At 38.0% G+C, this 24,577-nt stretch overlaps 1 protein-coding gene across 2 annotated transcripts in view; it reads right to left on the bottom strand.

Annotated features, from left to right (window-relative positions):
- LOC105836803 (osmotic avoidance abnormal protein 3) overlaps positions 1–24,577 on the bottom strand; it is a 170,780-nt gene that overhangs the window by 59,706 nt on the left and 86,497 nt on the right. For both annotated transcript variants that reach the window (XM_036285329.1, XM_036285330.1), the window contains 2 exons: positions 7,369–7,690; positions 6,843–7,225 (listed from right to left, as the gene is read on the bottom strand). In XM_036285329.1, coding sequence (XP_036141222.1) covers positions 6,843–7,225; positions 7,369–7,690 — 705 coding nt within the window. The remainder of the gene's footprint in view (positions 1–6,842; positions 7,226–7,368; positions 7,691–24,577) is intronic.

The following is a 24,577-nucleotide window of genomic DNA, read 5'->3' as shown; positions in this document are numbered from 1 at the left end:
TACAATATAAAATTGTTAATAAATTAGTTTTCCTTCGTTATTGTTTATTATTAATATTATTAAATAAAATTCACATTTAATAAAACAATATAATATATTAAAAATTAATAAAATATTTAAAATTTTGAACCTGCTTTGTCGATAAATTCAAGTATGCTATCAAACATTTTCGAACATTTTTTTCGAATACTCTTAACATTTCTGGTTAATACAATTAATGTCCAAATTGTCCCTGTTTATTTTAAAAAATATTCATTTACTATTAAAATTCATTTTGACTTTTAAAAAATATTAAATAATTATTTTAATGCTTAAATAAACATTTATTTAATAAAAAAAGTGAACTTATTTCTTTACTTTTAACATTTAAGAAAATGTTTTTTTAAATATTTTTTAGATATTATTATTCAAAATGTTTTTTAAATATTATTTTCCTATTCGGGCCACATCAGACTGTCCGCGCACGTAAATTAAATTCGATTTCTGTCGTTAATTTGCTGCCACATTCTATGAACAAATTCTGTTAACAAATCGTATTGCTGAAATAACGAATTAAATAATTTACAAGCAACTTTTAAGGAAATCTGTTGTTATTAATGTAATGCACGCTAATATTTTGCTTACAAGATGTTTACTGTCTTGTTTATTCTTTTAAATTCAAATACAATTTTATATAATTTTAAGATAGTAATAAATGTAAGAATTATACAAATTATATAATTATTATATATAGTATATATATAGTATATATATTGTTACGCGCGCTGCCAGGTATACTTTCTGGCCGCGAGTCAGCTGTCAAATCGGCGAAGTCGATCGGCGGCGACGGTCAGCTGTCTGGAGCCGGGCAACGGAATTGACGGGGAATCAATAAACAGTTGTTAAAGGGCATCGAGCCAGTTCAGTCGTTAATTGTAAACGCTTCTAATAAAGTCATTTGTTTTGAGAGTTAAAAGAGTGTTTCTTCATTTCCGCGAGCGCGCGCGTAACAATATATATACTAATTTAATTGTAATAATATAACGTAATTAGAATAATACAGATAAAAATGTTATGTAAAATAAAAAATTATTCTCCTACATCTGTTGTTTTAAACGTAATTAATATAACACTCCAATCAAAAAAGCAGTTGTAATACCGAATGCGGCCATTGTACCCAGTAGATGTCTATTAGACGTCGATATTGACATCTAGATAACGTCGAAATGGACACAGCAGGCTGAATAAAACGAACACAGTAACAAATAGATACAGTCAATCAGATAGAAATAAATGCGTGCAAAATAATCAATGAAATTTTATAGGCATGTAATGTTTACTAAATGTAGTCGAATGTAAACGGGGGGGTGGACCTCGCTACACGTAGAAAGTCGCAAACCCATATGGTACAAAGCGTGGACACTCCTTCGATTTGGCCACACACACACACACGCGCGCGCGGGGGTGCAAGAGGGGCTTCGCCCCTCTCCCGCATCTACCCTGTCGGTAAGGGTGCCCTAGAAGTCGCAAACCTATGTGGTAAGTCCGTTTGTTACTGTATCCGTTTAACACTGTGTTCGTTTCACTCAGCTGTTGTGGCCATTTTGATTTGTGCGCATATGGGACTTACTCGCGCTGTTAGGATATGCGCTATCAGAATGTGCGCTATCGGGATGTGCGCTATAGGGATGTGTGCTATTGAGATGTGTGCTATCGAGATAATGCGCTTTTTACTTTGTGCGCTATTAGGCTAATATGACTTTTTTACTGTGCGATATCAGGATGTGCGCTATCGAGATGTGCGCTATCGGGATGTGCAGTGTCATGGTGTGCGCTATCGGGATGTGTGCTACCGGAATATTACGGTTTTTACTTTGTGCACTATTGGGATAATATGTTTCTTTCATTATGCGCTATCGGGATGTGCGCTATTGGGATGCGTGCTATCGGGATGAGTGCTATCGGGATAATGCGCTTTTTACTTTGTGCGCTATTAGGCTAATATGACTTTTTTACTATGCGATATTAGGACGTGTGCTATCGGGATGTGCGTTATCGCACCGTACGCTAACGGGACTTTCCCACCCACGCGAGGTAACCGCCGATAACGTCGATAACGAACAGCTGATCAAACAGCTAATGTAACGCAAGCGCGTCGCCAATCCGACCAAAATTTCGCCGCGCCGAGTGTCAGGTCGATCACCGCGCCGCGAGCGATACCGCGTACCGCACCGCCGCGGCAACGGGTGGCGAGCGGAGGCGAGCGTGGACCCCGATTCCCCCTTTCCCACTCCCAGGGACGGTCGCGGACCCCGAAAATCCTGTGTCAACAATTCCGCGCCGCAAGATCTTCCGTGTGACGTCATGCCCCCCGCGCCTTCATATCCCCTCCTTCTCGGAGCTCACGAATTTGAACCGATGTAATATTAACTACTAGCGTTAACACTTCTTTCATATTTTATTGTTTCAATTTACGTTTTATAGAATGTTTGTTAACGTTTCAATTACTCTCCCTTTATAAAAAAAACCCGCACCGCCGGCAAATAACGACCACGCTTTGCTCGGTTAATCAACCGCCGCGCCGGGCTGGTACACGGCCGGTACACGGGCCCGTCCTAAACATTCTTATTCGTTGGGACGACGATCGTCTCAACGTTACGCACGCTTACTCGGCCAGCATTCCGACCGCCGGAATGCTGAGCGCCGAAGGAACCGGGGACTTCTTAGTGGTATATAAGGCCGCCTCGACGGAATAAAGACCACTTCTAGAACGACTAATATCTTGCTATCCTCGTCCGCCGGATACTACAGAGAAGATCCTATGACCGGATAGTAAGGTAGAGCGTTCTCCGCTTTAGCCAAGTGTTCTCGGTTCCGCTCGACTCTATCTCCTTTTCCTTGAGTCAGCAAGCCAAGAGTGGAGTGTTCTCCGCCTTCGCCGAGGGTTTTCGGCCGCTGCTCACTCCACTCCTCACAACACGGCCCGGATACCAGGGATTGAGTGTTTTCTGTTTCTCCCGAGACAGTTCTCGGAGCCGACGCCGTCTTCTAGGAAAATTATCAGTCTTTCTTTTGAAAATAAACTGCAATTCTACGAATCGCCGCTCCCGCGCTACGCGCCTGTAGCCGCACCGATTGTCGAAACATGGGCAATTACCGCCCGCCGCGTCGTCTATATCCCATGAGCACCACCGAACGCGCCGCAAACAGCTCATCCAACAGCATACCAAATATACAAGCAGGAATACCTGAACCTTGTAAATATTGTACATAATGTAAATACATCATTAGAATATAGAGATTATTTAATCTAAACAACACGTGTTTGTTGTCTCAAGACCCTTCTTATACTAGATCCCCGGCGAGCTAATCCATGTAGGAAATACGTTGTTACAACTTTACATTCGACTTATGCTCCGATGTTACATTTTCATGGTATGAATTGGCGTATTGTTTGCAGTGTGGTCTAATTTTTATTTCTAAAACGTCCATAATCTTCAGGATAACAAAATAGCCCTTGTTAAACACTCCTGCATCAATATAAGCTGCAATTTCGATGGTTTTAATGCCAGAGCAATGTTTGGAGGCCAAGCGTCGAATACAGTCGAATAACTCTCTTTGGCATTTTGCATGTGTCCTTGCAAACATCTCTCCAAAAGTTTTATTTTAGGCAAATCTTTGTAAACAGATTGCAATGGTTTTTTGTGCTTTGAGGCGAACGACAACAGAAACTGACTTACACGCGTTCTTAACTACCTGTTCAACGCGCGCCCATAAACTTCTATATAACTGCGATTAGGAATTGAATAATAATCTAAAACTTTAGAAATACATTCTCAAGACTGATAATTAATTATTAATTTACTTTAAAGAAATTGATTTTTTGCCGATTATAAGAGAATCTCCTCCTAAATTATGAAAATTAATGTTCCATGTAAATAAAGTGCATGCGATTAATGCGATATCTTTTGCAGTATTATATGTCTAACAAATAAAGAATAATTTTAATGCCGACAAGATTATCAAGTAATATTTTTATGTGATCTTGATTTTTAAAAAATTTAAAAGCTTAGTTATGTCTTCCATATAGCAAAGGAATATCTTGGTTCCTTCTAAAATCTATTTTTTCTTATTAAATGGCGACGATAGACAGGAACCAAGCGTTCGACTAGAAAATTTCCGGCTATCTGAAACGATCTGTCGCTCCCAAGCGTTATCGCGATCCGTGACCCGGTCACTATAGCACTACTGTACATTGACATTTTTTTTGTGTGTTATTACCAATAAAAAGAGTGACTGTGAATTAAACAAAACAACTTCTGAGTGGTCTACATTTTTTGTGCTCATCCTTTTCTCCAGCGAGTCTCCGGATTCGCGCAACAAGCCCTCCGCGCTCAACTCTAAGCGGTTCCGGCATTCAGCGCGAGCGTACGCCGTCGGCAACGCATTCGCGCGCACATTTGCTGGTTGGAAACAATTTTGCCTCCGCCGTTTTCCAATAGATGGCTGTAGCGGTAAGTGGTGTGTAGCGCCAGCAGACACGCCATTGGCTAAGGCGGTCGGCCAACCAGCGCCCCTCATACCGCAACCTACGGCCGCATGATTTTAAGAACGCTTGAGTTCTAGTTCGGCCATCTTCTCTCTCTGATTATCACGTTCCTCTCTCCCGCGTTATTTTATATGCTGACCTCACGTAAAACCAAAGGCTGTATAGAAGTTAGTTCGTTTTGTAATAAATGTAATAAATATTTTATTACATTAGAGGATGAGTTCGTGGAGTCATTCTTAATCCCTACAGGTGGTCGAAATAAATAGATCGTAGACATCACACAATAAACTTAGGCATTTATAAACATAACGTCATCGAAATATTAGTCAATTTGTGTCTGCATCATAAAGTTATTCTCGATTGAAAATGTCAGCTTACAAGCCAAATTCTCGTCATTTGCGAAATGTTTTAATTTTTTGCTTTAATATGAAGAAATCTAGGACTAAGGCTTATCGAATGCTCTCAAATATGTATGGTGAGGCCGCTATTAGTGAAAGAACGTGCCGAGAGTAGTTTCAACGCTCCAAGAACGGTGATTTTAACGTCAAAGGCCGGCATGGCGGTCGAAGAGGGAAGGTTTTCGAAGATGCAGAATTGAAGGCATTACTTGATCAAGACTCGTGTCAAACGCAAGAATTGGCAGGATCATTGGGAGTGACTCAACAAGCCATTTCAAAACGTCTGAAAGTCATGGGAATGATTCAGAAGTAAGAAAATTGGGTGCCGTACGAGTTGAAGCCGAGAGATGTTGAACGGCGTTTGTTTGCTTGTGAACAGCTGCTTGAAAGACAAAGACGAAAGGAATTTCTGCATCATATTGTGACTGGAGACGAAAAATGGGTTCATTACAATAACCCCAAACGCATAAAATCATAGGGACCATGCTTCCATGTCGACGGCCAAACCGAATATTCACGGCTCCAAGGTCATGCTCTGTATTTGGTGAGACCAGCTCGGCATAGTGTATTATGAGCTACTAAAACCGACTGAAACAATCACAGGCGATCGGTATCGAAAGCAATTGATGCGTTTGAGCCGAGCACTGAAAGACAAACGAATGCAACACTACGATAGACACGATAAAGTGATTTTGTAGCATGACAATGCTCGATCCCCTGTCATAAAGCCCGTCAAAACATACTTGGAAATGTTGAAATGGGAAGTTCTACACCACCGTATTCTCCGGATATTGCTCCCTCTGACTATCACTTGTTTCGATCAATGACACACGGCCTGGCTGACCAGTACTTCCATTCTTATGAAGAAGTGAAAAATTAGATCGATTCGTGGATCGTCTCAAAAGATAACAAAAGACAGTTTTTTCGACGCGGGATTCGTATGCTGCCAGAAAGATGGGAGAAAGTAGTGGCCAGCGATGGACAATACTTTGAATCGTAAATGTATAATCAGTTTTTCACAATAAAGCTTCGAATTTCGAAAAAAAAACGGCGGAAGCAAAGTTGTACACCTAATATATGCACCAATTTATGTAGCGTCCTAACAACAATAATAATGAAATAAAAAATAATATTTAAAATAGAACATTCGTTTTTTCATTAGATGTAAAAGAACCTGAAATTATATCTGAAAATATGTCTGAAATATAGTTCAGCTATTGTGTTTATCTAGATACAAATATTTTAATGTAAACGTATCTTGTAAGCAAAACATACACAATATGTTAGCAGATTGACAACAAATTTCCTAAAAAATTTACAATAAATTAGCATCTGTTTCAGCAATATGCTTATAATTTATCAACGGAACCTGCTTACAGAATTTGACAGCGGGTTGATAGCACGAATAGAAAAAAATCTGCGTGTCTAGGTAATCTGACAGCAACAAAATTGACAGCAAAGATCGAGCAGAAATCGCAAATCTTGCTCGATTATTGTCGCCAATCTGTTGGCATAAAGTAATTAGCTTAACCATTTTTTATAGCAATATTGGCCGATATATTCTGATATTACAAGCTCTATGTACAATTGATAATTCTTTTGCTAACGATACTTGATAGCCAATACTTGGCACGATCTGCTTTCGACAGACTTGGTTATCTGGGTATCTTAGATACAGTTATAATACGAAATGTATTTAGATGGTACTCAACACTACCTATCTGTTATATTTCCTTTTAAATATAACTTTATTTTAGATTATTTCCTATACATAATATGCTTTTTTTAAACAAAGAATAATTATCGTGTTCAACAATTACTTCTTATTACTTATAATTAAAATTACGTTTTATTAAAATAGAAAAAAATTTTGATTACTTTTCAAAACAGTTGAATTGAATCTTGTATATACGAACCTTAGTTGACCGTACACTTGGAAGACACTACCGTTGGCATCATTGGCTTCCAGCGCTCCTACAAGAGCTTCCAATTTCTTTCTTCTCTTCTCTCTTCTTTTTTTTAGTTCCGTATTACCTATTTCTTCTCCACCGATCGTAAGTTTTTCCAATCTTCTTAAAACATCTTGTAGAGCTGCCTCTCTTTTCTTTCTTCTTCTCTCCATTCGTTCTTTATCCAATTCATTCATTTCTTGATGTTCTTGATAAAGATTTTTAGTTTTATTACTATCATTTGTCATATTTAATCCTGATTCGTAACGAAATTTCAAAGTTTCTAACTCCTCTTTCAATTTCTGAGCTGACAAATTTGAGTTCTCGCATTCTTTCCGTAGCTTTTCCACCTTTAAACATATTTGTATTTTTTATTATTATATTTTATAAAGATGTGTGTAGAGAATAATTAATAAGAACTCACGTATATTTTTTTATTAAACTTAAAAATATAAAAAACAATTGAAAAATTATAATTTATTATATGCCACACCTCGTCAGAATATTGTTGCTGTCTCAAATCCCTTTTTTCTTCTTCGACATCTTTTTGGAGGTCCAATCCAACGTTTAATGTATCGTTAGAGTTAAGCAACTTCCTCAAACGTTGAAGTTCTAACTGATATTGTCTAAGAAGAGCGTCTTTGGGGTCTTCATTAATAATGGGCTTATTTTTAATACAACGAGCTCGGGCGGCATAGCGCAGAGTACTAAGAGTTTCTTCAGCATCGATATCGCTTGGACTCACACAGGCAATCATCAAAGTTCTAGCATTCCCACCTAAGCTATCTCGCAGTAGTCTTGTCAATTTACTGTCCCTAAAAACGGTATTTTTTTTATCCATAGTATCTTTATAATATGTAATAATTTTTTGTTTTATTTTTTTAAAACAATTTTAGCATATAGTTTGTATTAAAAATATGGTGTGAATAAATAATATTGTATTTTATTAAATAAATTATTTTCAAACTATGTCAAGTTAAGTAAGAAATAAAATGTGACAAATTAAATGACAATTTTATTTTACAAAATTTTTACATATATGTCACATTTCTTAAGTATAGCTTTAGAGCTCTTTTCAACCACACGTATACATTGTATTAATATATTTAATTATTTGCTTCTCTAGAAGACTTTGTAGTAAAATATTTAAATGTTAATCATCCAACAATACAATATTACATAAGTAAGAAAGTCTTACGCTTTCAAAGTGTGGAATTTTTTTCTTTCCATATTGGAAAGAAAAAAACACATTTTGAACAAATGCACTTAACCCTTTGACTGTCAGTGGAAAGTATCTTTCCCACCTTTTTATCATCAATTTTCTCAATATTAAACCCTCCTTTTAACGTATTCTGAGAAGTGTAAATGAAACGGAATTAGTAATAATACTTGGAATAGTTGTGCTAGCGTGACGATAATCATTCGTAAATGTGTAGTTTCATACAAAAGAGAGAAGAATTTCGCACGTCATTATTAACGGATTCTATTCGGTTTGCGCTTTTTTATCTTTTTTTTCCGTTTGTTCAGAACTGAAAAAAATTGGAAAATAATTTAAAGTAATAAGGAGGCTTACCGGTGGCGCTGTATACCCCGGACACATGCAGGTATAGCTCCGCAAGAAAGTGGTTTGTAGCAAAGAAATAGGAGAAGCTGTAGAGCAGGAAGTGGATAAGAGTGTACACAAAGTTGAAAGGAGTATAGTGATAAAGACAAAAAGAACAAAGAAATCAGGAAGTAAAGGAAATCCAACCTAGAAGGTGGTTAGGAGACATGTAGTGTACGGAAGGTTGGGTCGCGACCGACGTGAAGGCGAGAAGCGGCGAAAGGCTCCACTGCATGGAGGAAAACTTAAAGGTGCGTCGCGCAGCAAGAAACAGCAGGAAACGGGGAGACACCGCGCGCGAGGAGACACCGGCGGCGGAGGCGGAAAGTAGGAGCACTGGGAGCACAGGAGCGAGAGCGACGAGGATAGAGAGAGAACCACGAATAGGGGAGAGGAAAGGAAGAGCGACCAACCCGGACAGACTAGTGGAGACAATGCGCAAAGCTGTGGTTCAATTTTGAAGTTCATCAGTGTAAAAAGAAAAAAGAGAGATCTCATCGGAGAGCATAGAGCAGAAATTAAAAAAGAAAAGAAGTACAGTAAAAAACGGGCAGCTAAACAGTTTAGAGAGAGAAGTATTTGAAGTGAAAGTAAAGGAGCAAACGATAGATTTAAATACAGAGAATATGGAAGAGCAGTAGAAAAGTAAAAGCGAGAAAGAGATCATAATAAAACTGTTGAAGAGGTTCAATGAGGAAAAAGAAAAAACTAAAAAAATGGAAGAAATGAAGGAAGAATTATTAAAAGAAATGAATTTTAAGAGAGAGGAGGATAGACAATTCCAAGTAAAAACGAAGAAGAGGCTGGACAAACTGGAAGGAAGGATAGAAAATAGTGAAAGATTTACGAATAAAGAAGAAATAAAAAACAGATTGAAAATACTAGAAGCAAGAACAAGAAGAGAAATAACGGAAGTGAGAGCGGGCACAAGTGAAGCAGAGAAGTAGATACAGGAAATAAGGAATGATCTGGAAAGAAAAGAAAGAGAAAAAAGGAAGTTAAACGTGTTAATTAAAGGATTGAAGATAGGTAGGCAGTATAAGAACTTTGAAAATAAAATAGGAAAATTCCTAAGAGACAATATAGAAACAGACGCGGAAATAGAAACAGCAAGAGTAATAAATGGAGGGAAAATGATACAAGTAAAGTTCAAAAGATGGGAAGATAAAAGTAAAGTCATGCAAAATAAGAGAAAACTGGGAGATAAAAAAATTTACATAGATAATGATAGAACGAAGAAGAAAAGAGAAGTTCAAGCGAAAAGATGCAGATTAGAAAATAGAAGAACGCAAATAAAATTCTGAAAGTTGAAGAGAGATGATAAATGGTATAAATAAAACAAAACAAAAAAGGTATTGAAAAAAAAATTTTTTTTGAGAGAAAAGAACAGAGAAAGTCGATCTCGTCAAAATGGAATAAAAAAGAAAAAGGGTTCATAAGCGAGCAAAAGACAACAAATAAACGGAAATATAAAGATAATGAAAAGGAGGAAAAGATGGTAGAAAAGGTCAGAAAAAAGAAAATAGAAAGAATGATCTTTTGAAATGTGGCAGGTGTAGAAGGAAAAGAAAAGGACTTTTGGAACTACATGAAAGAATTTAAGGTCATAGGACTTACGAAAACCCCTGGCTTGAAGAAAAAGAGAAACCTATAGTAATGAGAAAATTAGAAAAAGAATTTGAAGTAGAAATGATGGCAGCAAGTAAGAAAACAGAAAAAGGAAGACCAAAAGAAGGGATAATATTGGCTACGAGAAAAGGAATATATAAAGATGAACCAAATGTAAGAAGATGGAAGAAAAGGAATTCATAGGCAAGGAAGTAAAAAGAAAGAAAGAAAAGATGTTTATAGAAGTTTCATATATGAGAGAGTGTAAAAACAAAAACAGAGAAATGATAGAGGAAATCACGGAACTAGCAAGAAATGAAGTGGTTATAATTGGAGGAGATTATAACGGAGAACAGGGGAAGAAATAGGATGTGAAATGTATAAAGAAAGAGGAAGGTTTGAAAGGACAAAGTAATAAATGAAGAGGGAGAAGAATTACTAGAGTAGCTCGAGAATAAAAAATTAAAGTATAGTGAATAAAAAAAATAACGGAGATGGAAAAGGAAACTTCACGTACATCAGTTGCAGAGAGTGTACAGTGATAGATTATATAATAACAAACAAAGAGGGGTGGGAAAAGATAGAAACATGCAAGATAGAAAAAAGAATGAAGTCGGATCACTTATTAGTAACAATTGGATAGAGAACGGAAAAAGAAACAAATAAAAAAAAGGAATAAATAAGTCCCTGTAGGGTGATAAAAGTATAAAAAGATACCAAGAAAAATTAGAAGAAGAGTTACAGAATAAAGAGGATAAGATAGGATGGAGTGAGTTAAAAGAGATAATTAAGAAAAGTATGGTCATTAAAAGAATAAGGTAAACAGGAAGGTAAGAAAAGATGAAGAATGGTATAATCAAGAATGCAGGATAAAGAAAAGAGTATTAAGAAAAAAACTTCGGAAGTTAAAAGATGACAAGATAGAAGGTAAAGAATACACGGAAAAAAGAAAGGAATATAAAGAAATGGTAAAGAAAAAGAAGGAGAAATGAGGAGAGCAGTTATTGGGAAGATTAAATAAAATTTAAAAAGGTAAGAATTTTGGGATGAAGTAAACAAGGAGAGAAAAAGAAGAGAAACGAATAAGTAAAAGGATAGAGGCAAAAACGTGGAAAAAACACTTCAGAGGATTATTGGATGGAAAGAGACATAGAAGAATTAGAGAATGGAAGGAAGCGGATGAAAACAAAGCTGAAAAAGGAATCACAGAACAGGAAATTGAGGAGGCAATTAAGAAAGGGAAAAACAAAAAAGCACCAGGTGGAATTCCGAACGGAACGTGAAAGTTTGTGGTACCTGGCCTTAGAAATTTGAAAAAGATTTTAAATAAAATATGGAAAGGAAACGGTTATCCGGAAGAATGGAAGCTAGGAGTGTCAATTTAAAAAAAAATGAAAAGAATGAGATAAGAAATCATAGAGGAATTACATCAATGGACACGGGATATAAGATTTATGTGAAAATTATTAGAGGAATTACATTAATGGACACGGGATATAAGATTTATGTGAAAATTATTAGAATGAAATTAGAAAAGCAACTAAAGGGAGAGAAAATGTTGGAAGAGACGCAGCAAGGTTTTAGGAAAAAGAAAGGAACAGTAAATATTTTTAGTGAGAAAAGCGATAGAGAAGGAGATAAAAGGAGAGGCAAGAAAAGTGTTTGCCTTTTTGCGGATTTAAAACCAACATTTGACATGATTGGGAGAGAGGAAATAAAAACGATGATGGAAAAAAAGGAATAAAAGGAATGATAGAAAACAGGATATTGGAAATATACAAAGAAATCAAGAGTAAGATAAGAATTGGAAGCACGGAAGTAAGCGAGTTTTGAACAGAAGATGGGATAAGACAAGAATGCCCATTAAACAAATACAAGGAGCAGAATTCATGATGGAAAAGATTAGGATGAGCGTGATTATGTATTGTGACGTGGTAGCTCAGCTGCCACGGGTAGCAGCGTTCCTCCCCCGTCACAGGCTGCGAATTCGCGCCGTACGGGGAAAATAGGCGAGAGGCGAGAGGGGATCTCCATGGGGAACCGCGACGGGCCTAGCGAGCGTATTATTAATGTTACATATTTTTGATTTCTTTGCGCGGCGACCGCCTCTCGATGGAATTCGGCGAGAGAGCGAGAGAGGAGGAGAATGAGCGACGGCGATGCGAGGAAGGAGGAAGGACGCCACTGGTGCCCGGGAGAGACGAGCACGCGGCCCGCACGGGAATTCGGCGTGGCCCTGGGAGAGCCACGACCGGAGCCTAAAGCGGCGGTGCCCGCCAACACCACGACGGAACATCTCGGAGGGCTATGGAGGAGCCCGGATGGGACCAAACGCGTCGAGGGAGGCGTCAAGTCCTCTCGCGAGGAACGGAGGTCTCCGCGGGCGCTGCCCCGGCTCGGGAAGTGGCCCAGCGGGAGAAAGAAAATTTTGCGGGGGCCTGCAAGGCCCCCGGAAGGATTATGGCGCGCACGTCCCTGCGTAAGCAGGACTGCGTGCCTTGCAGCAATTGGGTCGCGGCGCGGAAACAATGCGCATGACTGGACGGGGGGTCGCGGCGTCGATCCGGGATCGACCGCGATCCACCCCGCTTTTGCGTGCGAGTGGTCCAGCCGTTAAGTTGCGTGTTGTGTCCCTGGTGAATTATCGGTGTGGCTTGTGCGAGGCCTCAACCAGGGCAAAGGGACGAGCCTGGAGACGAGGGAGGACGTCGCCAGGACCTTATCGGTGAGGTGGCCTACCCAGATAATTCCGTGTGAGCGGTTGACGGCCGGCGAGGTGTCCCCGGGCCCGTTCTGCATCCGTTTTTGGTGTTGGTGCGTGATTCGCGTGGGCCGCAGGGCGGTCATACGTTCGCGTAAGTAATCAGGGATTTATCGGATGCAAGCGGGTGGGACGCCAACGCGCCGAGCCACGGGGAGGACGGTTGTGACGACGCTCGGGTTCCGTCGGAGATTCCCCTCGACCGTGTGCGCCGCAAAGCCCTCGCGCGAGCGAGTATCGCGTCGTGAGTAGCGGGTGGACGGGACTTCTGGTTTCGCGACGGGGTGAAGGGCGGCAGCGGCCGGCGATTGCTTTGGGACCCTCGTGAGCCACGCGGTCGGGATTTATAGTTGCCGGGAGTGTCGGCACGTGCGAACGCCCAAAATTCATTGTGCGCGGGAGATTCCACCGCCCGTCCTTGTCGGCCGCGTGCCTACCGCGGGAGCTTCCCGCGTATCGTTCGCGTTTCTTTTTGGTCTAATTCGCGCCGTGGCGCCGCATGGTCGGAGCGCCGCATGCCGCGTCCCGTGAGATTATTGTTTCTATCTGACATTTATTTCTAATAAAGATCGTTATTTGTTAAGCTCGGAGTCTAGTTTTTTTTTGGTGTGTCGTCCACCACTTCGTGTTTCCGCCGCCGCCTGCTCCCTTACGATCTGCCCCGCCCCTCTACCGTTAGGCAGAGCTGGTCGAGATTGTCGCGCGAGGATCGAGGACACCTTGGCGTAGCAAGTTTCGCCAATTGACGCGTCGTCGAGCGCGTCTGGCGCCCAACAATTTCTCGCGATAACGTGTGGCCGAGATTCGAGCGCGACAAGCACGGCATCGGGGGTATCGGTTACCCTATCGGTCTCGTTGCTTTTTGCTCGCGGCTTTCCCGGTCAGGAAAAGTCGTGACAGTATGTAGATGACATAGTTCCATTGGCAACGAAAGAAGTGGTTTTAAAGGAAATAATGAAAAAGTTGCAAAAGTATTTAAAGAAAAAGAAATTGAGCTGAGTAAGGAAAAATCCAAAATAATGGTATTCAAAAAGGCAGGAAGTAGAGAGAACAACATGGAAATGGGGAGAAGAAAGGATAGAGGAGATTAAAACATTCAAGTATCTAAGATTTTCAATGAAAAGAAATAATGGAAGTGAGGAGCTCATAAAAGTACAAATAGGAAAAGCAAAGAGAGCGACGGGAAAAGTATAGTCTTGGAGAAAGAATATTTAGGAATAGCTGGGAGAAAAGGATGAAACTGTTTGAGGTAATGATAAAAAATATCATATATTATTGAGTGGAAATATGAGGAAAAAACATGGACATAGAGGCCTTACAGGAAAGACATATTAGATGGATACTGCAATTAGACAGGGAAGCACCAGGATACTTAATAAAAAGGAAAAAAGGGAAAAACTGGAAGTAAATACATTATAGAAGGCAATTAGGTTTGAAGAGAAAGATAAAAAACAAGAGGATAAAACATTACTGAAAAAATGCTGGAAATAGACGAAAAGAAATATAAAAGAAAAAGAAACTAAGAAGAGAGAAGAGGAAGATTAATAGACTTCAAATGGAATTCGTTAAGTTGCCAGCAGTAAAGAAATGATAATAGAACTTGTAGATAATGACTAATCTGACAATAATTTATTAATACAAAGAAACTCACAACGTTTCGGTCAGACGCTTTCTGGTCATTTTAAAGTGAGTCTAGAAATTACAGAGGAATATGCAATTAACAAGCGGTTTCAACATGACAATTACCACTTAAATCAATTAAGACGAATGAAAAAATATAACAATACCTTATGTAAATTACAATGAATATATAGAATATCTATCGAATTAAATTCATAAACGAAAGATCAGTATTGTTTCGAGAGATGTGTTAGAAAGCACGTTTGTACTCCGTAACTTTTGTCACTGGAAAGAAGAGCTCAAAAATGAAAGTCAAGTTTAAAAACATAAATTAAGATTGGTTCAGAAATATAACTAGTCAAAAGTAACTACACAATACCTGTATATCTGCTTTATAACGTGTTCAGATTGTCAGTGTCTTTTTGTAAACTAATATTATTAAATTTTTTTATATGAAACATTTCCGCGATTTCTCTCTTTCATTTATGTTTTTCTCTATGTAGGATATTTGGTTTTGAATTCCATTCAAATTCATAACCCACATAGCACGGAATATTACGGTAACATCACAGAAATATTGTTCTCCCATTACAATATGACAGTGAAATATAGTATATACATTGTGTTGAAATATAGTATATACACAGAAATATTATATAAATATTACTACAATATTAAAATATCCGTCGAAATGGAGAGGCCTTCATTTGCCCACAGTACAATTGGACACATTGCAATTGCCTACCGTGCTATTAGACACGAAACATTGCACACCGTTCGATTGAACACAGTTCGATTGGACACCGTTTGATTGCGCACCGTTTGATTGCGCACCGTTCGATTGCGCACCGTTTAGTTGTACACCGTTCAATTGCGCACCGTTCAATTACACACCATTTAAGTCGCAAACCCATGTGGTGCAATAAATGCTTTACATACACATACATACACACGGGGGGTCTTCGACCCCCTCCCTCACCCTCCCCGTCCAAGTCGCTAATCCATGTACACATTGCAAACACACCCATAATATATGAATATTTAATATGCGTTTGGTTGAACGGTGTGCAATTGAGCGGTGTGTAATTGAACGGTGTGAAACTAAATAGTGTGCAATTGAACAGTGTGCAATTGAACGGTGTGTAACGGAACGGTGTGCAATCGAACGGTGCGCAATCGAATGGTGCGCAATCGAACGGTGCGCAATCGAACGGTGCCCAATCGAACGATGTCCAATTGAACGGTGCGCAATTGAACGGTGCGCAATGTTTCGTGCCTAATAGCACGGTGGGCAATTGCAACGTGTCCAATTGTATTGTGCGCCACTGAATCTCTCCCGAAATCCCGAAATGGATCACAGTAATATAATGGTGATATATCACAAATGTATTACTGTAATATTTACGTAGTATTTTTGTAATATTATGTTTTTTATTTTTTATTTTTCTATATTTTTTTACATACTTATAATTTTTAAAAAATATTTATAAATTATAAAAAAATACGTATTTATAAAATAATAAAGTAATGTAATAACGTCTTAATGTTAATGATTATGTTTACACATTATCCTTAATCGGATTTAGTAATATTGGTTGTTAGCCTGGCCAATTACAGCTATTTCATTTTTTTGAAAAGTGTAATTTGAAATTTAAGCACTATCGGTGTCATTAAACTTGATTAAAGACCGGTATTCATAGTTGGATCTTATATTTAAGAGCATCTTAAGTACTGTTTTAAGATGCCATCAACCAATCACAGAGCCGTATTAGCATCTTAAGACATTGCTTGAGACAATTTTTTAATAAGATTTGACTATGAATACTAGCCAAAGGTAACGTGTGAACGTACTCATTAATGATATTTTAATATTAGGTTGAGTTTAAAAAGCTGGAATAAGCTTTAAACCGTAAGAAATTAATCAATCACAATCATATAATTTTTCTCGTTTTTGTCTATGATTTATCAATTTCTTACGGCTTAGAGCATACTAACACTTATTATAAACCCTCACTTAATTTAATGTGAGTGACATCACAGTGATTCTAACTTATTGCTATTTAAAATGTAGTACAATATAACCTAATATTTTATCACTACAATGTAACCTAATATTTTAATGTTATTTATAAACGTGTAATATGTCAATAATATTTCTGTAATATTTTACTGTAATATGTAATTGTTGATATATTGCAATTTTGCTGCGATATTACCGTAATATTCCGTGCTATATGGGCGGTACTATCATGTGAAGCGAAGACGAGCTTTTTATATTATGTTGATGTACTTTAATTCTTGCTTTTAAATAAAAATAGATCTTGCATAATTGTATATGTAAAAATTAATACTATTAACTGATGATTCCTTTCTCATCATTCTACTTATAGAAGAATTAAAGTAAAGTCCATAATAAGTGAATACCTTATGACATTTCATATTTTATATTAAAGTGTCATGACAAAATATTTAAAATATCTTATGAAATTTCACAAAAAATATACCTAATTGTAATATTTTGGATGAACTACACTACAAGAATGTGCAATGAAAGAATGCTATTTATAAGAAATTGAAGGTAACTTTTATGTGACCTTCATATGACAGCAATGACACATTTTAGTCCCCTTAAAAGGATTTTGTTATTAACAATTAAACACAAGCTAATTTTCAACATCTTCAACCTTCACCAGTTCCCTTAAAACTATGCAACTTTTGTCTGAAACATTTTTTTGTTTTGAAAATGTTGAAAATGTTTTTCTAAAAATTTTTCTAAAAAATTATTTTAATGGATAGATTAACCGATTTACTGGTAATGCCGCATATATGCGCACTATAAATATTTCTTCCGAAAATTAATTATCACAAAGCATACAACATTGAAAAAAGGATATTAACACTCGGAGGACACACCTATTTTCTTTTAACACGGAGAACTCTGGGACAAGGAAATTGACAGAAGTGTCCCTCATCGATTTTAATGCACTTTGGATATGTTGTAGAACATAAAAAAATATTAGCCCATATTTTTTTTAGCGGCGTATTTTGACGTTTAGGGGTTGAAACCACCCCTCGAAAATAACGCAATTTTTTCGTTTTTGGCGTAATTTTTAAAAATACAAGGTTTATAAAAAAAATGTTCTATACAAGAGTTTTATACACTTTACAATGGTATATTCATATTTTTCAAAAATTTCAATTTTTTAATTTACTCTCAGCCCTACCCCTTTTTTGCAACATTTTGAAAATTTTGTAAGAACAAAAATTGAAAAGCATTAAAAACCGAATCCATTCATCTATAATAACATATGGGTTCCACCATTCCTAATTATTGGCAAAACGAAGTGATAATCTCATGCTATAGTCGTCACGCTAGAAATAGAGTTGCGTTATTTCTTCAGTCGCGTCACATTAAATAATCGCTTCTTCTGCGTATATTTTTAGATTAAAACATAAAAACAAATTAATCTTAACTACATAATACTCAACGTATTACACGATATAAAGCATAAATGCATATATGTAACAAAAATAGCATATATACGTATGTGCGTACATTTTTATTATTACAAATGCGAATACAGATTAATATAAAACAAAATATATTTTTAATATTGTAAAATACAAATATAATATAATAAAATTTCAAAAGAAAAGTATAAAATATAAACTGCAATAACTATTTGCATAATTATATTATTTACATTATATGCACATAGCACACTTTAATAATAAAAATAATATAATTTAATTTAATTTGAGGCTGAAAAAATGGCGGGGTGTGGCGGAGGTGCGTGAGACTCGATCTCGAAATAATTGAGGTTTGTGGAGTGATAGTTGATGAGAGAGAGGTGAAAGTTGGACAAAAAGGGAGTAAAAGTCGGAAAGAGGACCGGACATTGGGGGGGAGTGCATAAAGAAAGGTGGTGAGATAAGAGACGGGCAAGAAAATTGGAGCAAGATTTAGAGGAAAGGCAATGGAAAAAAGGATGGCATGGTGAATATGGAGAGATGTCAATATTTGAAGAGGGCGCCGGAGTGTTCGAGCGGAGAGAGAAAAGCAGAGAAGAAGCGGTGAGACAGATGGCAGTAGAGGCGATATTGGAAGTGAACAGACGCAAGGAGATCGAGTTATGTGCAAAGGATGAGAAGGATAGAGCCCTTTCCATTGGTCGTGGCGTAGTGGAGTGGTGAGAGCGAGAGAGGGGTGAGAAAGAGATAGTCCTAATTGGTCGAAGGGAATTGGAGGAGAGAGATGGTAACACCTAGTAGCAAGAGTGCGCATGGATATTGAAGGGAAGACGAGGCATCGATATATCGATGGAAGAGAAGAGATGAGTGGCGGCACGCGAGCGGTGAATGATAATTGGTAGATCAACATATCGATATATCAATGGCGTAAAGATCGAGATATGGAATCATTACAAGGAAAGAAGGTTAGAGGTAGATAGAAAGAAGTGATTTAGTAGGAAATAAAAAAACAAGAGATTTTTAAAAGATAAGGAGAAGAGAGAGGAGGTTTCAAGATTGGCGGAAAGTAAAGGAGAAAGAGAGGATGGACAAGCTTGAGGAGTTATGCAGAGAGGTGAAAGAGATGCGAAGATGTATGGAGGTGATGGTAGAATTAATGAGAGGGTTATATAGAGAGGTGAGCAGAGAGAAAGAGGAAAAAGGAGGAGTGATGACAAGGAGCCAAAGGAGAGCCTCAGAAAAGGATGGCGGTGGTAAAAGAAAGAAAAAGAGAGGAAGAGGTGGCCGTAAAGAGGACAGTGAGGGAGAGAGTGGAGAAAAAGAAGAAACGAAGAGAAAAACAAGGCTGACGAGTGATAGAAAAGGCGTGGGAGAAGAGGAGAGAGAGAGAGAGATTTGATTTGATTTGATTTGATTGTTTATTATGCCCAAGCAAAGCTAAAGGGCAAAATGAAAAGAGAAGTGATATAACATTTTTGAGTATAGTTGGTATTACAATCGTGCATTACATACTGGATAATGTGTAGATAAACAATAGCACTATGCACACAACTATAGTAGCCATACAAGTAACTAAAGTAACGTAATGTAACTATCAACATAACAGTCCATATTGCTTAGTACAATAGAATATAAATCATATTCATAATAAGAAAATAACAACAAGACAAACTGTAAGTAAACTATATCCTTAACTAAATTAAGATTTACTGACTAGAGATAAATAATATTATATTAGAGATGCGCTTAGGTACTTAGGTAGGTCGCTCATTCAACTCAGATGCTAAAAGGTATGTGTTAAGACTATCTTTAAAAATACTAAACGAAGGGGATTCTGCAAAGTAATACTGCAGGGTAGCGAGTGCCTAAAACAAATCGCGGATAATTGAAACGAATTCCTATACGTGGACGTCCTGTGATGCGGAATATAAAAAATATGAAGTGCAGTGGCGTTGCGGTCAGATCTTTTTATTGAAGGGTCAAAGACGGTAAACATTTCAGAGAGATAAAAAGGTGAATCCATGTGCAAGATGTGAAACATCTGACAACCAAGAAAATAACGTCTTCTGTTTTCCACTGAAAGCCAACCTAGCTGATGTCTATAAGGCGTGATATGAACATCATAACGAAGATCAAAAATAAATCTTATACAGTAATTAACCAATCGTTGTAGCACTCTATTTAGTTCATCACTAAGGCCATGATAAACCAGACAATAATAGTCTATATACGGCCATATAAGAGCGGTGACTAATTTTATCCTTAATGCAGTAAAAAGAGCATTTTTGTTAAATTTTAGTTTGTACAAGGCACAGTGAACTTTACGGGAGACTAGCGATATGTGTCTTCTCCATGATAAATTCGACATGAAGATCACGCCTAAGTTTCTCACCTCATTAACATAGGATAGTGATATTTGATTCACAGTTATTGGTAGAAGAATTTTGAGATCCATATCCTTAACGTAAGTGTTACTGGCTAAAATCAATACTTTTGATTTCTCAAGGTTCAGTTTCAACCCATTAATTTCCGAAAAGTAGTGACATTGGGTCATATTGCGTCGCTCTTTGGCGCAGCATATATAAAAGCAGCAACCATGTCGACTGCAGTCAATGCTTTCAAAAAATCTGGAATTTTCCCAACGTTTTCAGCGATGCCGACTTTACGCCATCGTTGACGACTGACATCAAGCTCCCGTGCAGCGCGACGGGTGAAGTTACCCTGGCAAATGCTTTATCAGCGGCTACTCCAGCTGAGCTTTCTTTGGAGATCGATGCGAATTCTGAACAGCAATCCAGACGATCGAGCAGTGTCTTCGAAGTAATTAATCCAGAGGTTTTGCCCATTCTATGAGTTGCTCGTGGAACTCAAAGAGTCTCCAAGAAACGGGGCAAAACTGCCATCTTGACATCGTCGTCATACAAGAACCAGCTTCTCGAAAAAATTTTCCAGAAACAAAAAAAAGAAAAGAACAAAAAGGAGAAAAAGAAGAGAAAAAACGCTGTACCTAGGATGCATCAGCTCCCAAGAAAAGTCGAGGTCGACCTCCAACTCAGGGTCCATCGGCTCCCAAGAAAGGTCGAGGTCGACCTTCAACCCAGGGTTTATCGGCTCCCAAGAAAAGTCGAGGTCGATCTCCAACCCAGGATCCATTTGCTGCCAAGAGAGCTCAGGGTCGACCTTCGACTTAGAATTCAGATTAGCTAGTGGCTGAGTGAAATAAAAGTTTATTTTTTTTATTGCGGGCTTTTGTGCCTCTGTAATGAGTTTAATATTTCAAATAAATTGACGTTTATTGCTAATATAAGTCGGTCCCCGTTATGCCCACCCCTGGGGCAAAATGGGGAAAATGTAATTTTTTTGTAAAATGGATATTTCACATAGTTTCCGTTCACAATTTGAAATGTTCTAAATTTTTGTAAAGGGCACAGCGGAATAAGCAGGTGAAATCTGCCCCCGCACTAATCGAGCTCAAATTGATATCATTAGTTGGCACCCTTGAGATGTAAAACTTCCCCAAATATTAGTTACAAAATTGCATTTTTGGGGAAGTTATGGAGGGGGAAAGAAAAATAAAGAAAGTGGTTTTATTCGAAAATGGTTGGACCGATTTTAATGAAAAAAATATATGTTATAAACATCATTTAGACAAGTTTGAGAAAATTTTAAGTAATTTTTGTGGTAAAAAAAACCCGATAAAATTTTTTTTGAATTTTTTATGAATTTTTTGGGGGGTGATAGTTCTGGGATACCACTTTTATATTTTCACAAAAACATCTCTAGATCTTCTTCTTTAACACATTTTTTTTTTAAAATCAATCGGAGTGGTGGAACATGGTTAAAAATAATAATTTACACCGCGCCGCCGTGTCGCGCCGCGCTGGCTGAGCGACCGGGCCGCGGCGCACGGCGATTGTTGTCATGTTGAACTTACATACTAGTTCCAGTGTTGCAATGTTTAGTTGGCAAGAAAAATTATGATACAATAATATAAAATATAATAACACATAATATTTCCAGGACGTCTGCAATTAGCCTATAAAACCTATCGTTTCGGCAGTTTACCACGAGGAAATTGCCTCTCACATTATCTATCATCGAGGTGCTTTTTTAATGTGAGTTTCCTTGCCTCTCACATTATCTATTATCGGGGTGCTTTTTTAAAGTGAGTCCCCTCGCCTCCTACATTATCTATTACCGAGGTCCTTTTTTAAAGTGAATCCCCTCGCCTCTCACATTATCTATTATCGGGGTGCTTTTTTAAAGTGAGTCCTCTTGCCTCTCACATTATCTATCATCGGGGTGCTCTTTTAATGTGAGTCCCTTTGCCTCTCACATTATCTTTTTGGCGAATGGACTCACATTAAAAAAGCACCTCGATGATAGATAATGTGAGAGGCGAGAAAACTCACATTAAAAAAGCACCCCGATAATAAATAATGTAAGAGGCGAGGGGACTCAATTTTAAAAAGCACGCCGATAATAGATAATGTGAGAGGCGGGAAAACTCACATTAAAAAAGCACCCCGATAATAAATAATGTAAGAGGCGAGGGGACTCACTTTAAAAAAGCACGCCGATAATAGATAATGTGAGAGGCGAGAAAACTCACATTAAAAAAGCACCCCGATAATAAATAATGTAAGAGGCGAGGGGACTCACTTTAAAAAAGCACGCCGATAATAGATAATGTGAGAGGCAAAAGAACTCACATTAAAAAAGCACACCGATGATAAATAATGTAAGAGGCAAGGGGACTCACATTAAAAAAGCACCCCGAACATATGGAATTTAAAAACGTACTGCAATCTCTTCGTGATGAACTTCCGAAACGATAAGTTTTATAGCCTAATTGCAGAGACTGAGTCCCAGATGCGCACAGTAATAAACGGACACAGCAGGCTGAGTGAAACGGACACAGACCAAATGTGCACAGACCAAATGCACACGGACCAGATGCACACGGGCCAAATGCGCACGGACCAAATGCGCACAGTTGCAAACCTATGTGGTGCAGAAAATGCTTTACACACACACACACACACACACACACACACACACACACACACACACACACACACACACACACACACACACATGTGGGGTGCAAGTGGGGGCTTCGCCCTCTTCCCGCAACCCATGTAATAAGTTTGTAGGTTACTGTGTCCGTTTGGTCTGTGTGCATTTGGTCCGTGCGCATTTGTTCCGTATGCATCTGGTCCGTGCGCATTTGGTCTGTGCGCATTTGTTCTGTGCGCATTTGGTCTGTGTCCGTTTCACTCAGGATGCTGTGTCCATTTATTACTGTGCGCATCTAGGACGCTCTTATTGCAGACGTTCTGGAAATATTATATGTGTTATTATATTTTATATTATTATATTATAATTTTTCTTGGCAACTAAACATTGCAACACTGCAACTAGTATGTAAGTTCAACATGACAACAATCGCCGTGCGCCGCGGCCCGGTCGCCCAGCCAGCGCGGCGCAGCACGGCGGCGCGGTGTGAATTATTATTTTTAACTATGTTCCACCACTCCGATTGATTTAAAAAAAAAATGTGTTAAAAAAGAAGATCTAGAGATGTTTTTGTGAAAATATAAAAGTGGTATCTCAGAACTATCACCCCCAAAAAAATTCATAAAAAATTCAAAAATTTTTTTATCGGGTTTTTTTACCACAAAAATTACTTAAAATTTTCTCAAACTTGTCTAAATAATGTTTACAACATATATTTTTTTCATTAAAATCGGTCCAACCATTTTCGAAAAAAACAATTTTTTTTATTTTTCTTTCCCCCTCCATAACTCCCCCAAAAATGCAATTTTGTAACTAATATTTGGGGATGTTTTATATCTCAAGGGTGCCAACTAATGATATCAATTTAAGCTCGATTAGTGCGGGGGCAGATTTCACCTGCTTATTCCGCTATGCCCTTTGTTATGAGTCACTGTAAACATAAACGCAGTGTTTCCGAAAAAACTTATGCATTTTGAATACACAAATTGGCACTGAATGTTACGATCCCCGTTTTGCCCCGTCTTCCCCTACATTGAAGCAACCTTGAAATGAAGATATATACAAAATTCTGAGGTGTCAATATTTCTAAAGCTACGACGAAGAAGTGTACATGTGGTGTTTGATTTAATATTGAATGAATATGATAATTCAAGAAGATCATGCCCCGCAACAAAAGGACAGGAGGACTTAGAGAACATTAAGATCTTTCGCGATCATCCACAATGAACATATCTAGCCAAGAATCAGTTAAAGAAGTGTGAAAAGTTGCATCTGAGTCGACTATGTGCATAGACAGGGAGGCAACGAGTTCACGCAAATGATTCGCTTCGAAGATATTGCATAATAAGTTACAATTTAAATTACCTCCAATAATAATATTTTTATAGATATGAGAATAACATGTTACAGCTTCGATAAATTTATGAAAAAAAAGACCCTTTGGCTTTCTGTAAATAGATGCAAATAGCAGCAATTCATCTCCCGGGCAACGAATTTCCAAAATGAGATATTCCGGCGCATTTGAATGATCATTTTCAGATACCGACAGGACCCTAGCCCGAAGTGACTTACGGATGTAGCACGCTACACCGTCGAATCTTTCTTCACGATCTCTCCTTA

Source organism: Monomorium pharaonis, chromosome 4 (assembly GCF_013373865.1).
Source record: "Monomorium pharaonis isolate MP-MQ-018 chromosome 4, ASM1337386v2, whole genome shotgun sequence".
Taxonomy (NCBI): domain Eukaryota; kingdom Metazoa; phylum Arthropoda; class Insecta; order Hymenoptera; family Formicidae; genus Monomorium; species Monomorium pharaonis.
Note: the sequence above shows the minus strand (reverse complement) of the source record. Positions and strands in the feature narration are given on the sequence as shown.